The following is a 19,851-nucleotide window of genomic DNA, read 5'->3' as shown; positions in this document are numbered from 1 at the left end:
ACCCATTCCCGTTCCCCTGCTTGCCCCTATATTGGCCCCCCCTCCTTTTGCTTTTTTTTTTGGTTCCATTTGGTTCATTTTTGCTGTCCCTTCCTTTCTTCCCTTCCAGAAAGTGATGCACACTCGCAAAAGACATTCTGAGCTGTACCATGAGCTCAACCACTCGTCCAAGTTCCACACCATAGACAGGTATAGCAGGGACCCAGCCATGTCCACATTCAAGGTAAGACCATTGCCTAAACACAGGATGGGAACCTGCTGTACCCATGCACCTCCACCCCCCTCGCACTGTCACAACCCTAAAACCCCACCCCTTTAACACTGAAGAATTGACACTGGAAAGCAAACGCTGACCTCTGAGCAGATTAAAATTGTAGTAGTATGCTTTACAGAAAGTGGCAAAACATTATCAGCACCACCTTGACATTTCCTTCACTTGTTCACCTTCAGTATTCAGGTGATTATAGTCATAAAAATTAAAGTAAAGCTCCCAGTCATATGCAGCATAGGTACTTTTGAAAGAGGTTGCATTGATTATGGTGTCTTTTCTCCAGCCAAATAGCTGCTTATAAATGTGAAAACACTGGTCGCTCTAACAAGGGAACTTGAATGTAATGTGAATGGTGTTTGTGTTTTCATTGTCAATTGATTAATTCACTGCTATAATGCACCCATGGAGATTCGAACAATAACTACCTCATGAATGTAACTTTAGAGACGCACTTTATTCTTTCTGTAAATATATTTTTATGCCTGCTTTAATTGACCTGATCGTAATTCACTCCCACTTGTGGTTGGTGCCTTATTAAACACTTGTCAAACCAGTTGATCACATGAGCTGTTAGCTGACAGATAATCAATAGCCGCTTAATGAAGGCCAAATTCTACAATTTAAGACCTGTGGAATGATTTCTCACTCTCACCCAATCACATCACCCTATTCATGACTGAAAAAATAACACATGTGCCTGTAAACACAATTGCTTTGTCTGTTCCTGTTAATCCGTCCGTTTAATTTATTTGTCAATGTGCCGTACAGTGTGTTTTCATGTGCCTGTGTGGGTGGTTTGTGTGTGTCAGCAGGGCACTTGGGTGGGCACCTGTGAGCATGAGACATCTTTGAATCATTAATACACCATTAGTAGCAGACGAAAGAGTCTATGCTCGCTCTGTACTGACCTTCAGAGGGCCAGTTTCATTAAAATTTAAACACACACTCACACACATGCTCGCGTTCCCTTCATCTGCGGAGCTTTAATGCGTAGAGCCATGATGAGTTAGTCAACCTTGATAGGTGTACTTTCCCCCGGCATTGGCGGCATGCTGGTTCACAGCTAATTTACACCGCCAGTGGAGGAACAGAGGCCAGCCTGACATCTCTCATATTCCCCATGCCATGAAGCCACACACATACTATACACACGCACATTCCCACACACAAACACGCTGCCATTTCCCAATGCCAGACCGGCGGCCTTTTCCTTCACTCCTCATTTGCTCAACATCTTGATCAAGATTTTCAGAAGCGCTGGCCGGCTCCCCATTCATTAATGCCAAGCAAATATTTTATGGAAGAGAAGAAAAATGGCAGGCTGCTTGCAAAGGCATGAGCCATATATTAGAAGGCTGTGGTTCTTAACAGTTGCGCTGCAGCATGCTAATGTGCCTCAGAGGGAGCTCAGGTGCACTTTGAGATCATGGCCAAATGTAAAAGAAATGAAAGCCCCGCCAGAAGTAATAGATAGGCTGTATTTAAACCAATTACGGCAAATTGGAACACATCTTCATCTATAAATAAAATGCATTCTTATCTATTATTTATTTCCTCTGGGTTAGTGACGTCATATAAGTTATGAAATGAAAGGGCAGCACTGATATGGCTTATGCATCCAAATCCATTATGTTAAAAGTAAGTAGGCAGTTCACTTAACTGTGAATAATTACACAGATAATGCTATCAGTGTCAGGGCTTTGACAGGACCCAGCTTGAGTTCAGCTCTGCTGTTGTCAACATCTCACTTTGAGAGTGACCCCCAGACATGGACATGCTGACTATACAGTAATTATGGAGATGAGAAGGGTGTGTGTGTGTGTGTGTGTGTGTGTGTGTGTGTGTGTGTGTGTCTGTCTGTCTGTCTGTCTGTCTGTCTGTCTGTCTGTCTGTCTGTCTGTCTGTGTCTGTGTGGGTGGGCATGCGTGTCTGTATTCTTGCATTATCAGAGTGCCTACATGTGTGGCTACATCGCTCTGTGTGTGTGTGGTCGTAGGCATGACTGTATCTGTGTCTCTGTGTCGGTGTCCTCTTGTTCCTTTTTGTTTGTGTGTTTATCTGTGTTATGTTTGAGATCAGTGTGCACATAAACTGTGCTGAGGGGACAATGTAATGATATAATCGTTTCATAATAACTTCAATAACCTCCTTTCTCTGCCATATGACAAACACCGACAGTGATTTTCACATAGACTAGGGCTTTGATTTAATAGCAAACATAATTGCATTTCACTACGGTATCTCTTCACGGATGGACACCCAAAGTACTGTTAAAGTTGATACTCAGCCTTAACTTCATATGGCCCATTGACTTTGTCACTTAAGAACTGGCACTATTGAGCATCTCACCTTTTTAATGATGAGAAAGGCTGGCCAGTTCCAGGCAAAACCAGTAGAAAACCCTTACTCCCCCTTACTTGTCTCACAATGAGTCATCTACCTCAAGCAATGATACCTCAAAAACTCATTAACCTCCCTGACTTTTGCAGGCCTTTCTCTCCTTTAAAGTGCCTAAACAGAATTTTAACCCAGACCCTAAACAACCTGTAACCCCCTCTAACCTCCACGGCCGGTGTTCGCCCAACACAGGTCCCCCCTCCCCCACCACCGAGGCACAACACAGAGCCATCACTAGTGCGCAGAACGTCCCTGGTTTACAAAGAAAGTCAACGTAAGACATACTAAACCCCACATAAACCTCGTGCACTAGAGCCCCTCTAACTACCTCTAAGCCCGATAAGTACGCACTACATGTCACTGTGTGTATCTTATAGTTTGCTGTGTGTTTCTGTGCTGCAAAAATATACATTTCATGTGTCATTTACTGTTGACTAAACCTCATCCCCAGAGACTGTCCAATCATAGCTTAGCAACCGGGCATGGCAGGCCTGTCGAGCTTTGGATTTCTCCACTTGTTGAAGTGATGTCCATGGGGTGGTAGTGAGAGCGATACTTAACATTTAAAGAGTTTGAAGGGAGGGCTTGTTTATCTCCTCCATAAGCATAAGCTGCAATCGTTAGCATGTCTGGCATACTAGCTTACTACATACAGTAACTGAGCATTGCTTAAGGTCATAGAGTATATCCTTAGTTTGTGTGGTTACAAGTAGTACAGTAGTAAAAAAAAAAAAAATCTGTTTACTTTAGCACATGTGAAGTATCTTCCCACTGCGTGGAAGCTGATCCTGGATGCAATATCGGAGTCTCGGCTAATGTTAGTTTAGGGTTAAGAACAACCCCCGCCAACATTACCAGAGATGGAGTGAAGTTTTCCAACGCATTCTGAAATCAAACAGGGTTATAATAGAACAAAATAATAGTCTATTCTTACATTTATCCCTGCGTTTACTAACTAGCGGGGCATGCAGCATTAGCTCCAGTCTTTTAGCACTCAAGGTCTTTTATCAACTACAAAGAATTTTGCTGGTAAAACTGCCACCATTATAATGGCTAGCTGCATAGCCTATGTGTCATGTGAGAATGAAAAGCTTGACAGGAGCAGCAACAGTTACTGAGGTGTGTGAGGTTTAGCAATCAGTCAGTTCAGAGTATGCTTCTTATAGCATTAGACACAGTACAGGACACTGAAATGCCTACTATTTCACGACTATAATTATTTGTAGTTACAGTCACACAGTGTCAAACTATGAGCTCACTCCATGCAGCTGCTCATCTTCTACCTGTCAGTGGTGTCTCATAGTGAAGTGACTGTATTTAATGAGCCTAAATATTAGACACTGTCCTAGTGGTGTGGTGGTGTAACAGTTCAGTGCATCACAGCTTGTACCCTCTGTGTTTCTGCATTCATATAATGAATGCTAATTCTCCTTCCTCCATCAAGTCCAATACAAATCCACATTGAAATGTCCAATCTGGAATCACTATAACCAGAGAGATGGATTTGTAAGGTGGTTTGATGCCGGACTGGATTTATCTTCCATGATAAAACAAAAACATAGACTTTTTTGTTGTTGTTTTGCTGTTTTGGTTTGTGTTCTCATTGCTGTAGCACCATTGTGTGTGATGTGACAATCCATACACTCATTGTGCCTATTTCAGTGCCTGAATTAAAGCTGATGATCTAAACACTATAACCAAGTGATAAATCAGTTCATAAAGACAATGACCCATCCAAACCGATTTATAATCACCTCATAAACCATGATATTCTGCTCATAAACTAGCTCATTGGCACTAAAACGGGCCAAACACGATGCACTTTGTATGGGTGCTGATGAGAGACTCTAGGAAATATCACAAAGGCTTATGGGGTCAGAAGAGACCTGATCCATTGTACTTCTCTGAAAAGGTAGGATCTCTGTGTTGGCTGTGTTGAGGAGATGAGTGGATATCAGAAAATGTCAAACACACACACACACACACACGCACACATACAGACTTCCACACAAACCACTTTCACATCTTATCCAATTTTCTGTGTAAGTGCAGTGGGCTTAAAGTGGTCTTGGTATTACATGTGCCTTCGCAGATAGAATCCACATTCTTTAGTCTTTTGATTTCTGCTTTTCTTGTCTTTCCTTGTCCCTTCATACCACCTACTCACACTGTTGTTAACTCTATGTTGCCCGGTGACTGGTAATCCCTATATTTACCACATTTATAGCTAGAGGCTGCTAAGTGATGAGTCAGGTTTATGCTTAGTGCACGGGGAAAGCTGTGACTGCAAGGAAGGGGGAGGAAGACATTATAGAATCCCCATGAAGCTCAATGTTGAAAATCACCATTTTTCTATTGGCTGCTAAGGCTAACGGTCTGAAAATAAATGTTCATGTTGCCCTCTGTTATATATTCTGTTGTTATTTTTGAAAAACGTATGTCTGACCTTTTAAAATCTAGTTGGCGAAATGGCTTACTGGCAAACTATGCCAAACAAAGGTCAGTTGCGGGCTGTGACATAGACGTATAATTCTCCTGCTGGTTTCAGACATATATGTGCATTTTTAATGCAGTAAGATACATCGCAACTCTTTTGCATTCTGGAAGTAGCCAGGAAGGTCGCGGTGAGCATATGCTGATTGATTGTAGATTGTTAGCTGTTGCTTTGCTTCGTTGACATCACAACAACAGCTATTGACCTTGAATCAAGTGTTTTGGTGTAGGTACGCAGTTGTCTGCCCCCATAAGAGAATAATATCTGCTCCAGCAGTAACCCTTTTATTACATTCTGTTGAAGTGAATGGAAAGGGGGCTTCACATTAGTGCTAATGATGAAACAAACTCAAATCCTACTCTGTTTTACGTACAGTGGATGCTCTGGCAGGGGCCATGTGGCTAGCTGGGCGATGCAGTCCATTTTAATTGTGTATCGCCTAATGGAGGCAGCATACAAATGGAGTCAGTAGGGTTACTGAAAAACAGAGTGGATTGGAATGTGTATGTAACACAGTATGTATCAGCATTACTGCCCGCGCTAATGTTTAGATTTAGAACAACTTCTTGGCCTCCGCCATTGTGGAGTCATTTCTATCCTCTCCACAGGGTTCAGAAGGTCGTAACACGCATTTGCATGCAGTGCCCAATGATGCAGTGTTGTGCCTCTCTGTGTGTGGGATGGATGATGCGTGTTGGGGGGGGGTGGGGGGGTGGGGGGGGGAGTTCGCACTGCGTAATGGCCCAGCTGATGCATTTTTTAGCTCTCAAATGGGATATATTTCCATCCCGTCGTCTGCTGTGTTCTTGATGAAATGAAGCGTGCTTGGCTTCCCTCTGCAGACAGACAGTGAGGAGATGTGCAGAACACAGTGGGATGGAGAAAAAAGACAAAGGAAACAAATACTCTTACTTTGTTGTGAATGCACACATGCTAGATCAGAGCGGGGACAGCCAGCAAATTTTCGATCATAAAGTCGTATTTGGAATTCAATCTAAATGGCCGTAAGCATGCGTTTGAATTCCATCATGAGATCCTAGTCTGTTGGCTACATATGGAAATATATTGTGGTGTAAGAGGGATCCTCCATTAGCCTGCCCCATAAAAGAGAGGTGATACCTTGGGTGCTCTCTTTATGCATCCACGGTTAACATTAGTGGATGTTATTGATATTCCAGTAAATTTTTAGGCCACTGAAGGGAGATTTAGCGAAGGTAATGTGTATGCTGTGAGGATGTCTCGTGTAAAATTGAGATGTATAATTTTACCTGACAAAGACTCCATTTTTGTTGATTCAGGGGGCCAATTTGCCTGCACTTGAAAACCCCATAGGTCTTGATAGTCAATTTGCTGGCATTAAGCTAAGGGGCTTCAATTTCACATTCTAGCAATAAACCAAGTCCTCCCCTCTTCTTCCTCTTCATATCTCATTCTCCCCTCTATTCATCCTCACGGCTTGACATTTTCTCTCTTGCCGTCACCCTCATTTTCCCATTTCTCCCTCTAAACTCAGCCCTCGGTGGCACGTTTGAGGCATTAATTGAATAATTAATTCCTCTCATTAGCTTGTTTTTAATTATTTCCTTGCCCCCTTCTCCGTGCCGAGTATAAACTCATCAACTGTTTTCACCCTTTCACGCAAATTGCCCATGCAAGCTGAGGGCTGGCGGAGTGTAGCTTTAGCACACTGGCTCTATCAGTGGCTCCTAATGAGGGGACGGTTAGCCCAGGCGGAACAAGCCTAACACTGGCTTCGTGCACCAAGAGGCACAATACTAATTTAGCTCATTTAGTGTCCTTGGGCCAATTAAAGGGAGGTGAAAAGGGCCGGTTCGCTAGCTGGAACTGTTGTCACTATAGGAGCACCGGCCTTGGATTGCATTGCGCTGCATTGCACAGGCCCAGGCGGCGGTGAACCAAGTCTGTGTGTCTGATTGCTCGTTTGTTTGCAATGTGTTGCACTAATGGAATTTATTTGCCCTACATTTTCCAGATTTGGCTCCTTTGAAGGGCCTTATTACTTGTGACACAGATTCCTTCCCAGCTAAAGGGGTAAATGGTGCTAAAGACTGCAATGCCCAGTTAGTCTATTTTTGCACCCCCTCATAAATTATGCCAGTGCTGAATAGGCAGTCTGCATTCTATCATTATCTCGACGATTGAGGGAAATAAACACACACAGAAACCTTTGAGTGGTCCAGTTCTGGTTCAGTGACCCAAAGCCCACAGACAGCTGCAACACTTCAGTCATGTTCCGGTATCCACTCAGTCTACTCTTGCTGTTACTTTCATCTACTTCATCTATAAATGTGATTTAAGTTTATTTCATGTGAGTCTTTTGTTTTGCCTTCCTGCCACATTTCATTGATTTCTGTTTTTTTGTTTTTTTTTTTGTTTTTTTTTTAATGTTGTGTTTGTTTGTTTAATGTCCTTTGTTGGCTGACTGGGCCTTGTGTTGCATGCTTGTTGTCATGTCCCAGTTTGAATGTAGCCAGACAGTCAGCAGAACCCTGGGCATCCAAGTCAACAAAGGTAAAGTTAACCCACTTACCCGCCACCACCTGTCCTCCCCTCTTCATCTCCCAAAGACAGCCTGCCACATTGCTCACCCACTTCTAGACACAGTTTTCATTCCGTGGTCCAAATGAGGGGGACTGAGAGTGGGCCTCATCCACTAACACTGTAGCAGAGGCTTCTCAAGATGGGTTTAGATGTTTGTGCGGTAGCATCTTTTTCGAGTGTGTACCATCCCTACAAACCATTCTTCACTTAGCTTTGTCATGCTTGCAGCGTTTTCTCTCAGAAAACTGTGTAGCTTGCCTAACACGAGTGCTGGACGATTAGGCAAACATTCCCCCATCGGTGATAGACATTGAATGCTGGGGTCTTGTGGTGATTAGCTCCATTTGCCCCTGCTGTGCCATGCAGAAATATAATGGAAAGTACTTTAACATACCCCCATGATGCCTGTTTGAAAGCCACGCTGTAGGTGAGTTGTTAGAACGGCTGACATTGTTCAGGTACACCCTCACTGAAAGAAAACCCATATTGCCAGTTCCATTGCAAACACTGCTGGTGCGCAAACTGTGCTTTTAGAGGCTGATTAATGAATCACATTTGATGCCTTGAATGCTAATAAGTCAGAAATATAAAGGCAGCCATAGTGGTGGTGGAAAGTGTCAAGAAAAAAAGTCTGTCAGCTATAAATTCAGCCTATTACAGATGGCTGGTTACGTTCATCCTATCGCCCGATGACATCTTTAGCTTTTGAGTGGCTGTTTTAGGGTCTAAAGAAAGTTTTTAACGTATTTTTGAACAGGTCGGGAAAAAGCAAATAAAACAGAATAAGACTGAGGAAATGACGTGGTATTAGGAGACAAGGAAAGCAAAGAGAAACTATTGATTAACAAGAGCACTTATTTTAAAATCCTGTGCTGAAGTAAAAGAATAAATACCGCAATAAAGTGCATAAGCATTAATGTAGCAGTAGTAGTTAGTGGAGTTACTACTTTCTATACTGGTGGGTAGTTCAGTCTACAACAATGCATCATATTTTATGAACTGAGCATATGATTTGTATGTAAAAGGTTAATCAGTAAAGTCACTCAAAACTAAAACCGTCACATACATGTAGTTGAGTAAAAAAATGTGCTTGCGTACATTTATTCAAGTACTGTACATTTCACCACTGATCCTACAGGTAAAACTAATTGCTGTGCACCAATTATTTTAAATTTCTATAAATGTTCATCATATAGGCTGAGCTGGCTAACAAGCGCATCACATATGATAGTAAATCAAGACACCCCGAGGCAATGTGCTAAGCTCCAGAAATGTTTTTAATCTCAGAATCTTAAATCTTACATACCGGCACCAAAAAGTTTGAGTCCTCTGCTGCACACACACTTACTCATTTAGACACACTCCCAAACACTGACACAAACAGCTTTCCTAGACAGAATGATTTCCACCGTCTGCTGCTTTTTACTGATAGAACAACAAACATAAAGGAGGACATAAATTGTGTGTTGCAGAGCCTTTTTTTTTTTTTTTTTTTACAATACCCTGAGATAGTTGTAGCCAAAAAAAAGTCTCCAGTCAATAGTTGTCAGGTTGTCAGAGCCACTGTAGGGAATCAATTTGGGCCCAGACTTTAGGCAGGCGGTGATTTAGGAAGCACAAATGACGTGAGCCTCCTCTTTCCCTCCCCAAACACCTCATGACATTTTTTTCTGTTTTCAGCTCACACCTTGACCCAGCAAACTGGGAAAATACCTGTAACTGCAGACCACCTGTACCTGTAAGACAGAAAACAACAGACCACCCGTAGAGAAGAAAGTTGCTGTAGCCAGCTGTTTGCTTAAAAGCCGGGAACATAAAAAAACAAACAAACAAAAAAAAACACCCCTATCGGATAGATAACACTGCAGAGGTACAGCAGAGGAAGTTTATGTGCTTAAGCCAGAGGCTGAACATACAGAGTCAGCAATGTCCACTTTATAGTATGCTAACTATTTAATGTGTTGTGTTAACACATATAGTATCAAATCAATAATGCAGATCGTGTAGATAGCATTTCCATGTACTAATAACTGGATTAGTTATCCTCTTTCAACATTATTTAGAATACATAAGCTCCAAAGCCTCCAGCACTGCACAGAAGATTCACTGTTACAGCTTTCAGAATCACATTCCCGTACACCCACACCCTTCCTCTTATCCCCTTTATAGTAGTTGTAGTTGCTGTTCGTGGTGTGTAGCACGTAGAATCTCTCAGTCACTCTGTCCTTGCTTCCTCAGTTTTCCTCTTCGCTTTGACAGCTCAGGATGTTAAAGAAACTGCCTGTTCCAACACACTTCGATTATGCCTGTCTAACCATGCTGACGTTGCGTTTTTGATCATTTTCTGCACTGTTTCTGTTCACGTGTGCATGCTGTGAGCCTGTACATGTTCTATTCTGTCACAAGAGAGCTGGTGAGGGGGGATCTGGGAGACGGAGAAGGGATAAGGTGTAAGCACAAAGCAACAACTGCCTGCTCACCTGCTGAAGGTGTGAGGACAATGCTATTGTTTCAGGGCAGAGTTGTCAGTGACTATGATCCCCCCCCCTTCTCTCTCTCTTTCTTTCCCTCTTTCTCTGGCTCTCTCTTGTCACCCCCTCCTTGTCTTCTCCCTCCCATTTCATCACCACAGAGGGAAAAGCGATGGAGCATTTCGTCTGCCGGAGGTGAAAAGAACTCGTCGAGTGTAAGTAGAGGGGTCTCTGGCAGATAGAGAGAAGGAGAGGGGCAAGGGATGGAGGAATGGAGGCAGGCAGAGATGGTGAAAGTAATGGATAGACACGCAGTGGCAGCACAATCGCGTTAGCCTAGTCTCCTAGGGATAAAGTTGGGCTTAACTGCAGCATTACCCACACTCCTGCATTACAAAATGTTCCTTCGCCAGCATTTAGCATGCAAATTGGCTCCCAGATTATGCCTTTTGTATTCATTTTACCAACTGTCAGGCTGTGACGCAGGGAGAATGATAATCAGGCAGATATTGCCCCCTAGCGCTCTGGCGACGATCATCACACTGCAAGGGGGGAAGGGAGTGCTGTGCTACTGCAGATCAATGAGTTGTGTGTATGTGTCTGTATGTGTGTGTGCGTGTGTGTGTGTGTGTGTGTGTGTGTGTTCCCGATGAAGAGATAGACAGGGATTTAGGGCATGAATAGCTCAAAGTGAATTACTTGTGAGCACTTTATAAGAGTTGGTGCATTGAAGGGAAGGAGGGATTTTGGCAGAAGAATATGAAGAGAACAGAATGAAAGAAGCTCGGCTGCAGGTACAGCAGTGCTCTCGCTCTAATGGATTACATATGTACAAACAGGCACACAGATGTAGGTACACACCCCACTGTCAGCAAGTTTGTATTTCCCTCTTCAGTGCACTTTCCAGAGCACTCATTTTAGGATATATTGTCCGGCAAGGCATGTGTGAATAATCATCCTCTTAATGTTCATTTAGAGTATGAAATATTCAGCTCCCCGTGGTCCAAAAAGCTCTGATGCAGCTGGGTGCATCACGTCTGTGAAAAGCACCACAAGTAGTTAGTCTTTTTTTTTTTTTTTTCTTGTGTGTTTTGCTCCACCACGAATCACCTGGGAAAGCGATCCCTTGTGTCTTTCCCACCTCGTACGTGTGAAATCATTATCTTCCACTCCGATAATGAGTCCAATTTGAATAATGGCCCTTATCTGATGCATAAAACTACCTCTAATCCTGTTTTTAGCTAATCCCCCAACATGTATTTTGCATGCGTGGCGAGCACATGAGCAGACCACATGCAGCGATCATGGACTCCGAGCCTCCAAGGTTTCCCGCTTCTATCAGCTAATATGAAAGCTTACTGATTGGGAGAGGTGGGATGTAAAGCAGGACAGGCATCATTTGAAGAACTCTAGTAGTTTTTGATGATAGAAAGATGGAAAGGTGCTTTGATCTACAGGTATGTATACTCCTGCTTTTAGTATTTGTGAGGTTAAATAACACCTTGTTGGCTGCTCTGTGTGTGTCACTATCTGCAAAAAGGTTAGAGACAGAAGATCGAATTTAGCTTCTCTGAGTGCATTTTTTAATGTGTCCATCTCCAAATCTGTGTCCTGGCCCAAACTGGCCGAGGGAAGGGTTTTTCGGGTACTCCATTTAAAGGAAATTACAACCCTGAAGTCTTATTTCATAGTGTTAGCCATCCTTTCTGTCCGTTAGGATAACACTGTCCTCACCAGATTCATTGGCTGAAATTTGGGAATGACATTGCTGCAAAGTCGGACACGGCAAGAAGCACATCCAGTCAGATGATCAGACATTTTGGAAGCAAGCAAACAGTTCAGAGTATTTTGTGTACTTTATTTTTAGATGAAACTGAAAGTGAAACGTCTATAAGCTACGGTAAGTACAGTAGGTCAAGATAAGCCTGGACAGTGGGCCCCCAGCTTCCTGCTTCCCAAAGCTAATTTGATTCCAATTTGATTGAAAGCGTGTTTATTTAAGATTATGCAGTATGTTAGCATAAAACCAACTAGAAATATTTAAAGGGGAACTCCAAAGACTTTATACATCAAACTCTGTTTACAGGTCTTGGGGAGTAGTGTTTGTGAAGTGTTTTGTGGATCCAGAGGGAGCTGTGCAACATCTGATAAAGTGATGCTAGCTTTGACTGCAAGTAAATGAAAAAATCTTGGCGTGTGGAGTCAGAGGGTTCGCTGTTAGCCACTGCTAGCATAGCACCCTGGAAACTCTGACTGAACTGTTGCTGGTCGAGATGCATTAAGCGGGATGTTTTTCGCTTTTCGGTTTATACTGTGCCACAGCAAATTTGTGAATAGTCAAATCAGCACAAAGCTCTTGATGTGCAGGTGATCTGGGGGCCTTTGGGACCCTTGTCAGGTTGGGGCCCCTGGGAAGTCTGGTTAATCTAACTGCTCATGTTTCAAGCCCCGTCAGACAACACTTTTGCGACTATTAGTAGCGCAGATGCAAACCAGGTTGTGTGAAACAGCTTAAATCTGCACGGCCTCATCGTTGGACTCATTCCTTACGAGGCCCTTTTCCTTGTCCTCTTTCAGGACAAGTCAACCCCGGAGGACCAGAGCTCCTGGGACAGCTTCAAGACCATGACCCCCGAGCTGTCCATCGTGCCTGGGGAGCAGAAAGACCGGATGGAGCTGCACAATAAGAACTGGGACTCCTCCTCTGCTAACACACCCGACTCGTCCGAGGGAGACTTCCAGACTGAAGTGTGAAGACACACAGACGTACACGCACTCACCTGAATACACACACGCTCATGCCGAGATACAGATGCACACAGAGTTACTGAACTTCTGAAAAGCTATACATAAGTACGTGATTTTCCGCTCACACACACTGCTCCCCGTCTCCTGCAATGTGCTCTGTTGGATCCCATACTGTACTAGTTTACTGCTGCAGTGGACAGACATGGAAAGAAGACTGTTCTACTCTATATTTTCGCAAAGACTATTGAAAAGAAAGAACAGGGGCTTGACACGTCTGTGACTGACGAAAATTTTTAAATGAACTTCAAAAACTATGAAAAAACTTATTTCTGAGAAAAATGTCTTGATTTTATTCTGGAGAAAAAAAAAAGAACATCTCTTTCAATTGTTTGATGATTTGGGGGGGAAAAAGATAAAGAAGAATATTTCTGCACCGTTCAGTTCTTTTTATAGCAAGGGGAAGAAAATCTCACTGAGGTTTCTCACACTGGTAGCCCCCCCTAGGCACCCCGCTTTCATTTATTTCCTTTTCCCTTCTAATGGATTACGAGAGCGTTCTGTGTCTCACTCTTTTTTTTCTTTTCATCGGTTTCTTTCTCGTCGTTTTGGATGGATAGGGGATGGGGGACGGGGGAAGAGCTGCTCGTTGAAATGTGCCATCCTCTCTGCTTTTTTCAGGTTCCGGTCCAACAGGCCCATCCATCCATTCCTCTCGCATCCTCTGTGTCAACACTGTATTCCCCCTTTTTTGTGTATTTTCTATGGTTTAGTTAAAAAAAAAATGTCCTCCCCCTATGCTTTGAAACTTTTAATGAAAAAAATAATATGATTGAAAGAAATAACTGAGTTGTGTTCTATGGTCTAACTGTTCAAGAAGAATTGATTTATTTTCAGACTGGTTTGGTTTGTGCTTGTGCTGCCTTTTTTTCCATTCTTTTTTTTTTTCTTTCCTTTTTTTGTTCATTTCCTGTGTGGATTAACCCATGTGGAACTTTAAAAAAAAATAATAATAATAACGATGTAGGACACACGCAGCACATTAATGTGAGCTTGCTTTCTGAGGTAATGTGCGCCGCATGTTATCCACCAATGAGGGAAAAGAAGGATGGCGATCGTCATGCAGGTTCTGGCATTTCTCCTTCTTTTTTTCCCCACTGCTTGGAGATAAAAGTCTTTTCAAGATTGCAGCATCTGAAACCATTTCAGCCATCACCAATCACACTAATGCCAGGAAAAGAGAATATCTCGAGTCATTTTCAGCCCAAATGGAATCGGCATGGGCTCCGTTTACCTAGAGCCGATCAGTTTAGCAGCTACCTGACGAATTACTGTTAACTTCACGTGACCTGAGGAGGATTTAGAAGCCAGTAATATGTGAAACTGAACACCACCTGAGCCAAATTTTCTCCTTTTCCCAAGAACCCCATCATGGATTTAAAGATAAACATGCCTCCCTTTGCTTTTGTCTACCACCTCCCTTCCCACCTCTCCTCCTCTGCTCATTCTGCCCACCCAGCGTCGTGCTACCAGGAGGCATGAAATCTCGATGTTAGCAGTGAAGCCAGAGGTATAATTCTCCGTTCGCATGGATCCCCGTCCCTGTGATTATATCCTGCGCCTGTGAGCACAGCAGCAGCAGAAAGAGAGAGTGAAATAGAAAGGCAGAGTGGGAGCCACAGAGGTTAGAAGGCTACAAGGTGGCAGACTGAACAGCACAAGAAAAAAAAAAAGCCTGTGCTTCCTGCTTGACATTCTACATCCGTACTTCAGTCGCTAAAAGAGGACAACCAGTTTCCTGCTGTTGCTACATTAGCACATCAGTCCTAAGCACGCCGACAGAGAGAGTGTCAGAGTGCAGGATGAATTCAATAGATGGCTTGATAACTTTTCTGTCGATGTTCAAAGCAGCTCCCATTAATCTAACAGTCTGGAGAAAGAGATGAGAGACAATTTAGGAAGGGGGGGAGGGGAAGAGAAAAATGGTAGCTGAAGAAAAAAAATCCAAAAATATATAGCAAGAAAGCTCGAGGCAGGCAGAGATGCAGATTTAGAAGGGGAGTGCTCAAAACAGCAATTATCCGGGGATGGCGATTTGTCCTGACATTTTCCAATGCAGCCCTCAAACCATCTGTTTAAAGATCCCTAATGTGGTCGTAGTGCAGCACAGCGCAGATGGTGAGACAAGAGTGCGGCCCTTCTAACCTTTCAAGCTAATCAGCTGATAGGCAAACCTACAGCCCGCTCTCCCTCAGAGGAGAGAGATGCTGTGGGTTCGGCCCCATGTCGCCCAGCTAAGGTCACATTCACCTGACCTCCAGCGAGGCTCGGGATCCAGATCTACAGCGCGTCCAAACAGAAGAAAGCAGCGGCCTGTCAGCTGCACAAGTCTCAGTCAGTGGGCGTTGCTCCATAGCAGATGAAGAAAATAAGTCTCAGGGGAAACAGATTTGACCTTCACACAGATAATGTAGTTTTTTTTTTTTTAGATATAACTATATATATCAAATAAAGTTTTAGTGAGAAAGCTCTAGATGAATTCTCTACAAAGCCTTGTTCCCATGGTAACTTATCAGTGGGATTTGATGAAAGGAAGAGGAAAGGACAAGAAGGAAACGTGAATGTTTGATTACAGTCTGAGATTTTGTCACTTTTTTCTGTATTTTGCTCATTGCACATAGAGAGGATTCAGGTTTCACCTCAGTGAGGCCTGGATTTTAAGTTTTCGCCTCGGGGAACGGTAAGTGAGATGCTGTTTGGTGGATCTGAGACGTTTCGACTGATCGCTCGAATGTGCCACCAGAACTAAGGATCATCTTTTACACTTTTCTCTGCTGATCTCTGCTACGATGCAAATGCTGACACGTGAGGTTGATGGTCAGAGTATGTCAGTGTGTCACCTTGTTTTCCTTTTTGTGTTGAAAGTCTGCCAAACTCAAAAGCCCATAAAGAGATATGAAACACGGGCGAGCCAATTTGCAACGTAACTCCAGGCGGACACCGACTCCAAGACCTGCTATGCTCACCTTCACCTCCACCTTCAGCCTTTGATGCTTAGGTATTAACCGACTGCTACAACCATCCAACATTCCAGTTGATTTATTACTGAAAAACCCCTCCCTTTCCTTTTCTCCCTCATTTTGGTTCTTTTTATACATAAGATTGTACAAAGTAGTCCTCTAATGTTTTCATAGTGTCTTTTTTTATGAAAATAAATTTTCAAATTGATCTCAGTGTCTCATAATGTGTACACTCGCTGCTTCAAGGGCGTCTGTGGATGAGAACAACTGGGCTCGCTCTTGATTTGAAGTGTACTCGCAATCCCATGTTTTCATAATATCACTGCGGGTGTTGGGCATGACAAACTCTGTTACCCAGAAGCATTGAAGCTTAACTGTGACCGATCAGAGGCCCTGCTGGTCTGTCTGAAAATGTAAGAGGGGCGGCTCTGTGAGTTTGAAGTTATGCTGCATTGGAATAACCAAAGGGGGAAATGTCAACTCAAAGTGATTATTTCATTAAAAATGTATAAACTTTGAGCGATATTTATGCTAATAATGATCCTCTTCCAAAGCGGATTTTTCCCCAAAAATGGCTTTGTTATGTAACATGGTGAAAATAGTCACAGTGGACAGGCTTCAGTAGTCCAGTCAGAGCTGCTGGAATGAAGGAAGGGAATGACACAGTGCGCATGCCTCAGTCACTCTGCATTTGCCCTCCGAGGGGCTTGTGGGTAATTAAGTGTGGATGAGTCTGTCCATGGATCTGCCATCACTCACCCTGGAGAAAGGCCACCAACTGGAGCTTCCTCGGGGGAGTGAGGGGAGGGGGATGAGAGAGAGGTCAGAGGAGGGAGAAAATGGAGAAGGCAGCCCCAAGGATGAAATACATGGTGACGGAGTGAAAGGAGGAAGGGGTTTTCACATTACCTCTGGCAGCGGAGTCACAGTCATTAGAGTGCCTCTTGGTTATTTTCCCAGAGGTTTCTAATTAAGTTGTGCTACTGGTGTGTCACGAGTGACCTCGAGACCCTGCTTGACAAATAATACAGGCAGACAAAGTGAAGAATGGAAAGACATGAGTTGGAGGTGGAGATAACAACTTTCGACTTGGCCGAAGCTGTGTCCACCAGGAACCTCTTGTCAGTGCTGCCTTCTGCTTGATATTTACAACAAAGGCAGGGCCTGTTATTGGGTGTTCCTGACAGCACAGGGAGATGAGATTGTTTTAGTGCTCAGAACAGCAAGTCCTGAAAGTTTAAAAAAAAGCTGAGTCAAACAAAAAGAGCGATGCAAGGCGTTCCACTGTGGCTTTTCAGTACTGACACAGCATGAAGCATTGAGACTTTTCAGAATCATCAAACCCGTAATCCATAAGATTCTTTTTTTTTTTTTTTTTCTGTTTGTTTTCTTGCGTAACAAGCGGTTACGACTGGGGTGCTTTGTCTCGCTGTTCCCAGGGATCACTGCACAAACGGCTCGACAGCACCGTGGCATCGCCCGCTAAACAAACGAGCATGAGCTGTTCAACAGAGAAAACACCGGAATTATCAATAACACTGTCACTGTCACAAGCAAGGCTGGATCACCAGCAGGAAGTTACCTTACACTTTGACTGTGTGTCAGTTTGTTTTGAATTATTTCATTAATTTCACTAAGGTGCAATATCAACCAAGATGCATCCTGCTTGCAGACAGTCAGACTCTAATGCTAAGACCTGCATAAGGCTGCATCATCATATTATCACAAACCAACTGACAGGCAGAAACCCCAGGCCTTGAGGTGTTATCCCAGTATAGCTGTGCTCCTGTGTGCATGATGGAAGCCTGGAGGCAAAATGGGACATACGCAATGCACAGAGGGCAGGAGGTGGTGGTGCCCCAGGGCCCCCGAGAGGCTAATCCAGCTATGCTCAGTTTCCACTTGTACTTAATGACTGTTACGGTACTTTAGCAGTCATACAAGGACAGCTTCACATATTCATTTCTGTTAATTAGTAATAGTTGTAGCCAGCGGTGGAGCGGTGTGGTAGGTGGGCATCCTGTGGCTTTTGGACATTTCCTCCACCACTTCACAGCACACACCCTGCCATTACTGCTATGTAACATTATTTCCATCTGATTTTCTCCTTCTGGAGATCCTTCTGCCTTTGTGTGCTTACTTCATATTTGCACTAGCGTTTGCCCAATTAGCCAGCTGCTAGTGTTATAACCATCCTTTACACATTCCTCCACAAATAGCAGGATATGAAGCAACACTGAAAAAGACAATCTGTTGGATTAACAAAGAAAAGTAGGTTCATCAGTTGCACATATGAAAATCATGATTACTGAAAATGATTTATTCTGGTGCAATATACTAAATCCTTATTTGCGAAATTCATATGACCTATTCAAGTCAATTTAAAGATGCTTTTTATGTTCAGTATTTCAATTACAATCATGTTTCATCAGCTCAACAAAGTCATTTCTGGAATCTGATTTCTGAAAAATTTTCTTCATCATCATACCTGGTCCAAAGACAAACACCAAAATAATCTGGATCATTTCAAGATGGGTAAGTGCATTTTATAAAATCTTCCTTTTTGTTCTTTTAGTCATGAACTTTGTTTGACTGAAAGGTAGTTCCTCTTGTAAAAGTGAGACTCCCTTACAAATCATATAAATGGATATGTTTTGCCCGTTGGCTATTTCATCATACTGTTCTGTGCAAATGAGACTTTGTCTTTCATAGAATTTTATTTATTTATTTGTGTATGTGAGTTTTGACAGAGGGGATTTACAGCTGCAGGTCCCAATGAACCACAAGCAGCATCTCTCCAGCAGCCACCACATCCATCTCTGCCTGCCATCAGGTAAAGAAAACATGCATATGATGTAAATATTGTCAAAAAGTGTTGTAGTATAGTAGACAGTGTGCTATAGTAAATATTTGGTTTGAAAGAAAGACTGGTGTAATACAAATTTTTCATTTGCACACCTCCCAGGGAGCTTTATATGTAGTATGAAGACATTGTTCTGTCCTAGTTTCTCTCAGTCCTCTAACGTTTGGTGAAAGCAGAGTGACAGACAAGACTCATCTCTTTACGCAGTGCTCTATAGGTCAGACAGGTGCTTCATTAGACAGAGAGCTCAGATGTTTCTGATGTATTGCATGTGGGTATCACATTATATGCACATACCATGGCCAGAGGGTTCAATCGTTTGAGTACACTTACGGCTGTATATTGTTGAAAGTGAACGTGGCAGTAGGAAAAAAATAATAACTCTAGCACTTGTTGCAACTTGTACTTGGTCAAAGAAAATTGTCAAACTTCACCCAGAGACTGAATTCAGATCATTGCAATAACAGTGCAGTTCAAGCAAGTGTCAGGCTGGAAGAGAAAGTGTATAAAATCCACAGTTAACGACACAGAAATGTCATGAAAATACAACGTACTTCCTCACATGTCACTGGACCGTTAAATTAGTCTGTCTGTAAGAGTCTTTCATAAAAACACCGGGGTTTTATCAAAGGCGCTTTGATGCAGGAGACACACGTCAAAAGCAGTCAGGAAAGCAGGACAATATCAGGGGAGCCAAATTAACGTCCCCCAGAGTTAGAAGCACTGTATATCTGAGAGGAAGAATAACAATAATAATAAAACTTTACAAGCAGCAGGGAGGTACAAAAGAGTCCATCATCAGTGCAGTGGTGCGAGCAATAATGTCCATAATCGAAGACAGCACACGGTGAAAGCGACATCCAGTCTGCCTAGACACTGGTAACAGCCCACTAATGATCTTTGCTAGTGATCGTGGAGCGCGCCGCTTTCTAGCTCCATGACAACCAGCTGGAGTGCCTTAAACATATCCTTCACAAAATGAAACACGACATCAAATAAAACACGCATTTGCACTACAAATGTTATTA

General features: G+C 43.0%; 1 protein-coding gene across 2 annotated transcripts in view; it reads left to right on the top strand.

Annotated features, from left to right (window-relative positions):
- The window catches only part of adgrb2 (adhesion G protein-coupled receptor B2), a 209,589-nt gene extending 193,421 nt beyond the window's left edge, over positions 1-16,168 (top strand). For both annotated transcript variants that reach the window (XM_076754352.1, XM_076754351.1), the window contains 3 exons: positions 110-223; positions 10,357-10,410; positions 12,773-16,168. In XM_076754352.1, coding sequence (XP_076610467.1) covers positions 110-223; positions 10,357-10,410; positions 12,773-12,949 — 345 coding nt within the window. In that variant the 3' untranslated portion in view covers positions 12,950-16,168. The remainder of the gene's footprint in view (positions 1-109; positions 224-10,356; positions 10,411-12,772) is intronic.
- The last annotated feature ends 3,683 nt before the right edge of the window (positions 16,169-19,851 follow it).

This window comes from Chaetodon auriga, chromosome 17 (assembly GCF_051107435.1).
Source record: "Chaetodon auriga isolate fChaAug3 chromosome 17, fChaAug3.hap1, whole genome shotgun sequence".
Classification (NCBI taxonomy): domain Eukaryota; kingdom Metazoa; phylum Chordata; class Actinopteri; order Chaetodontiformes; family Chaetodontidae; genus Chaetodon; species Chaetodon auriga.
The sequence above is the reverse complement of the archived record's forward strand: the minus strand, read 5'-3'. Positions and strand labels throughout refer to the sequence as shown.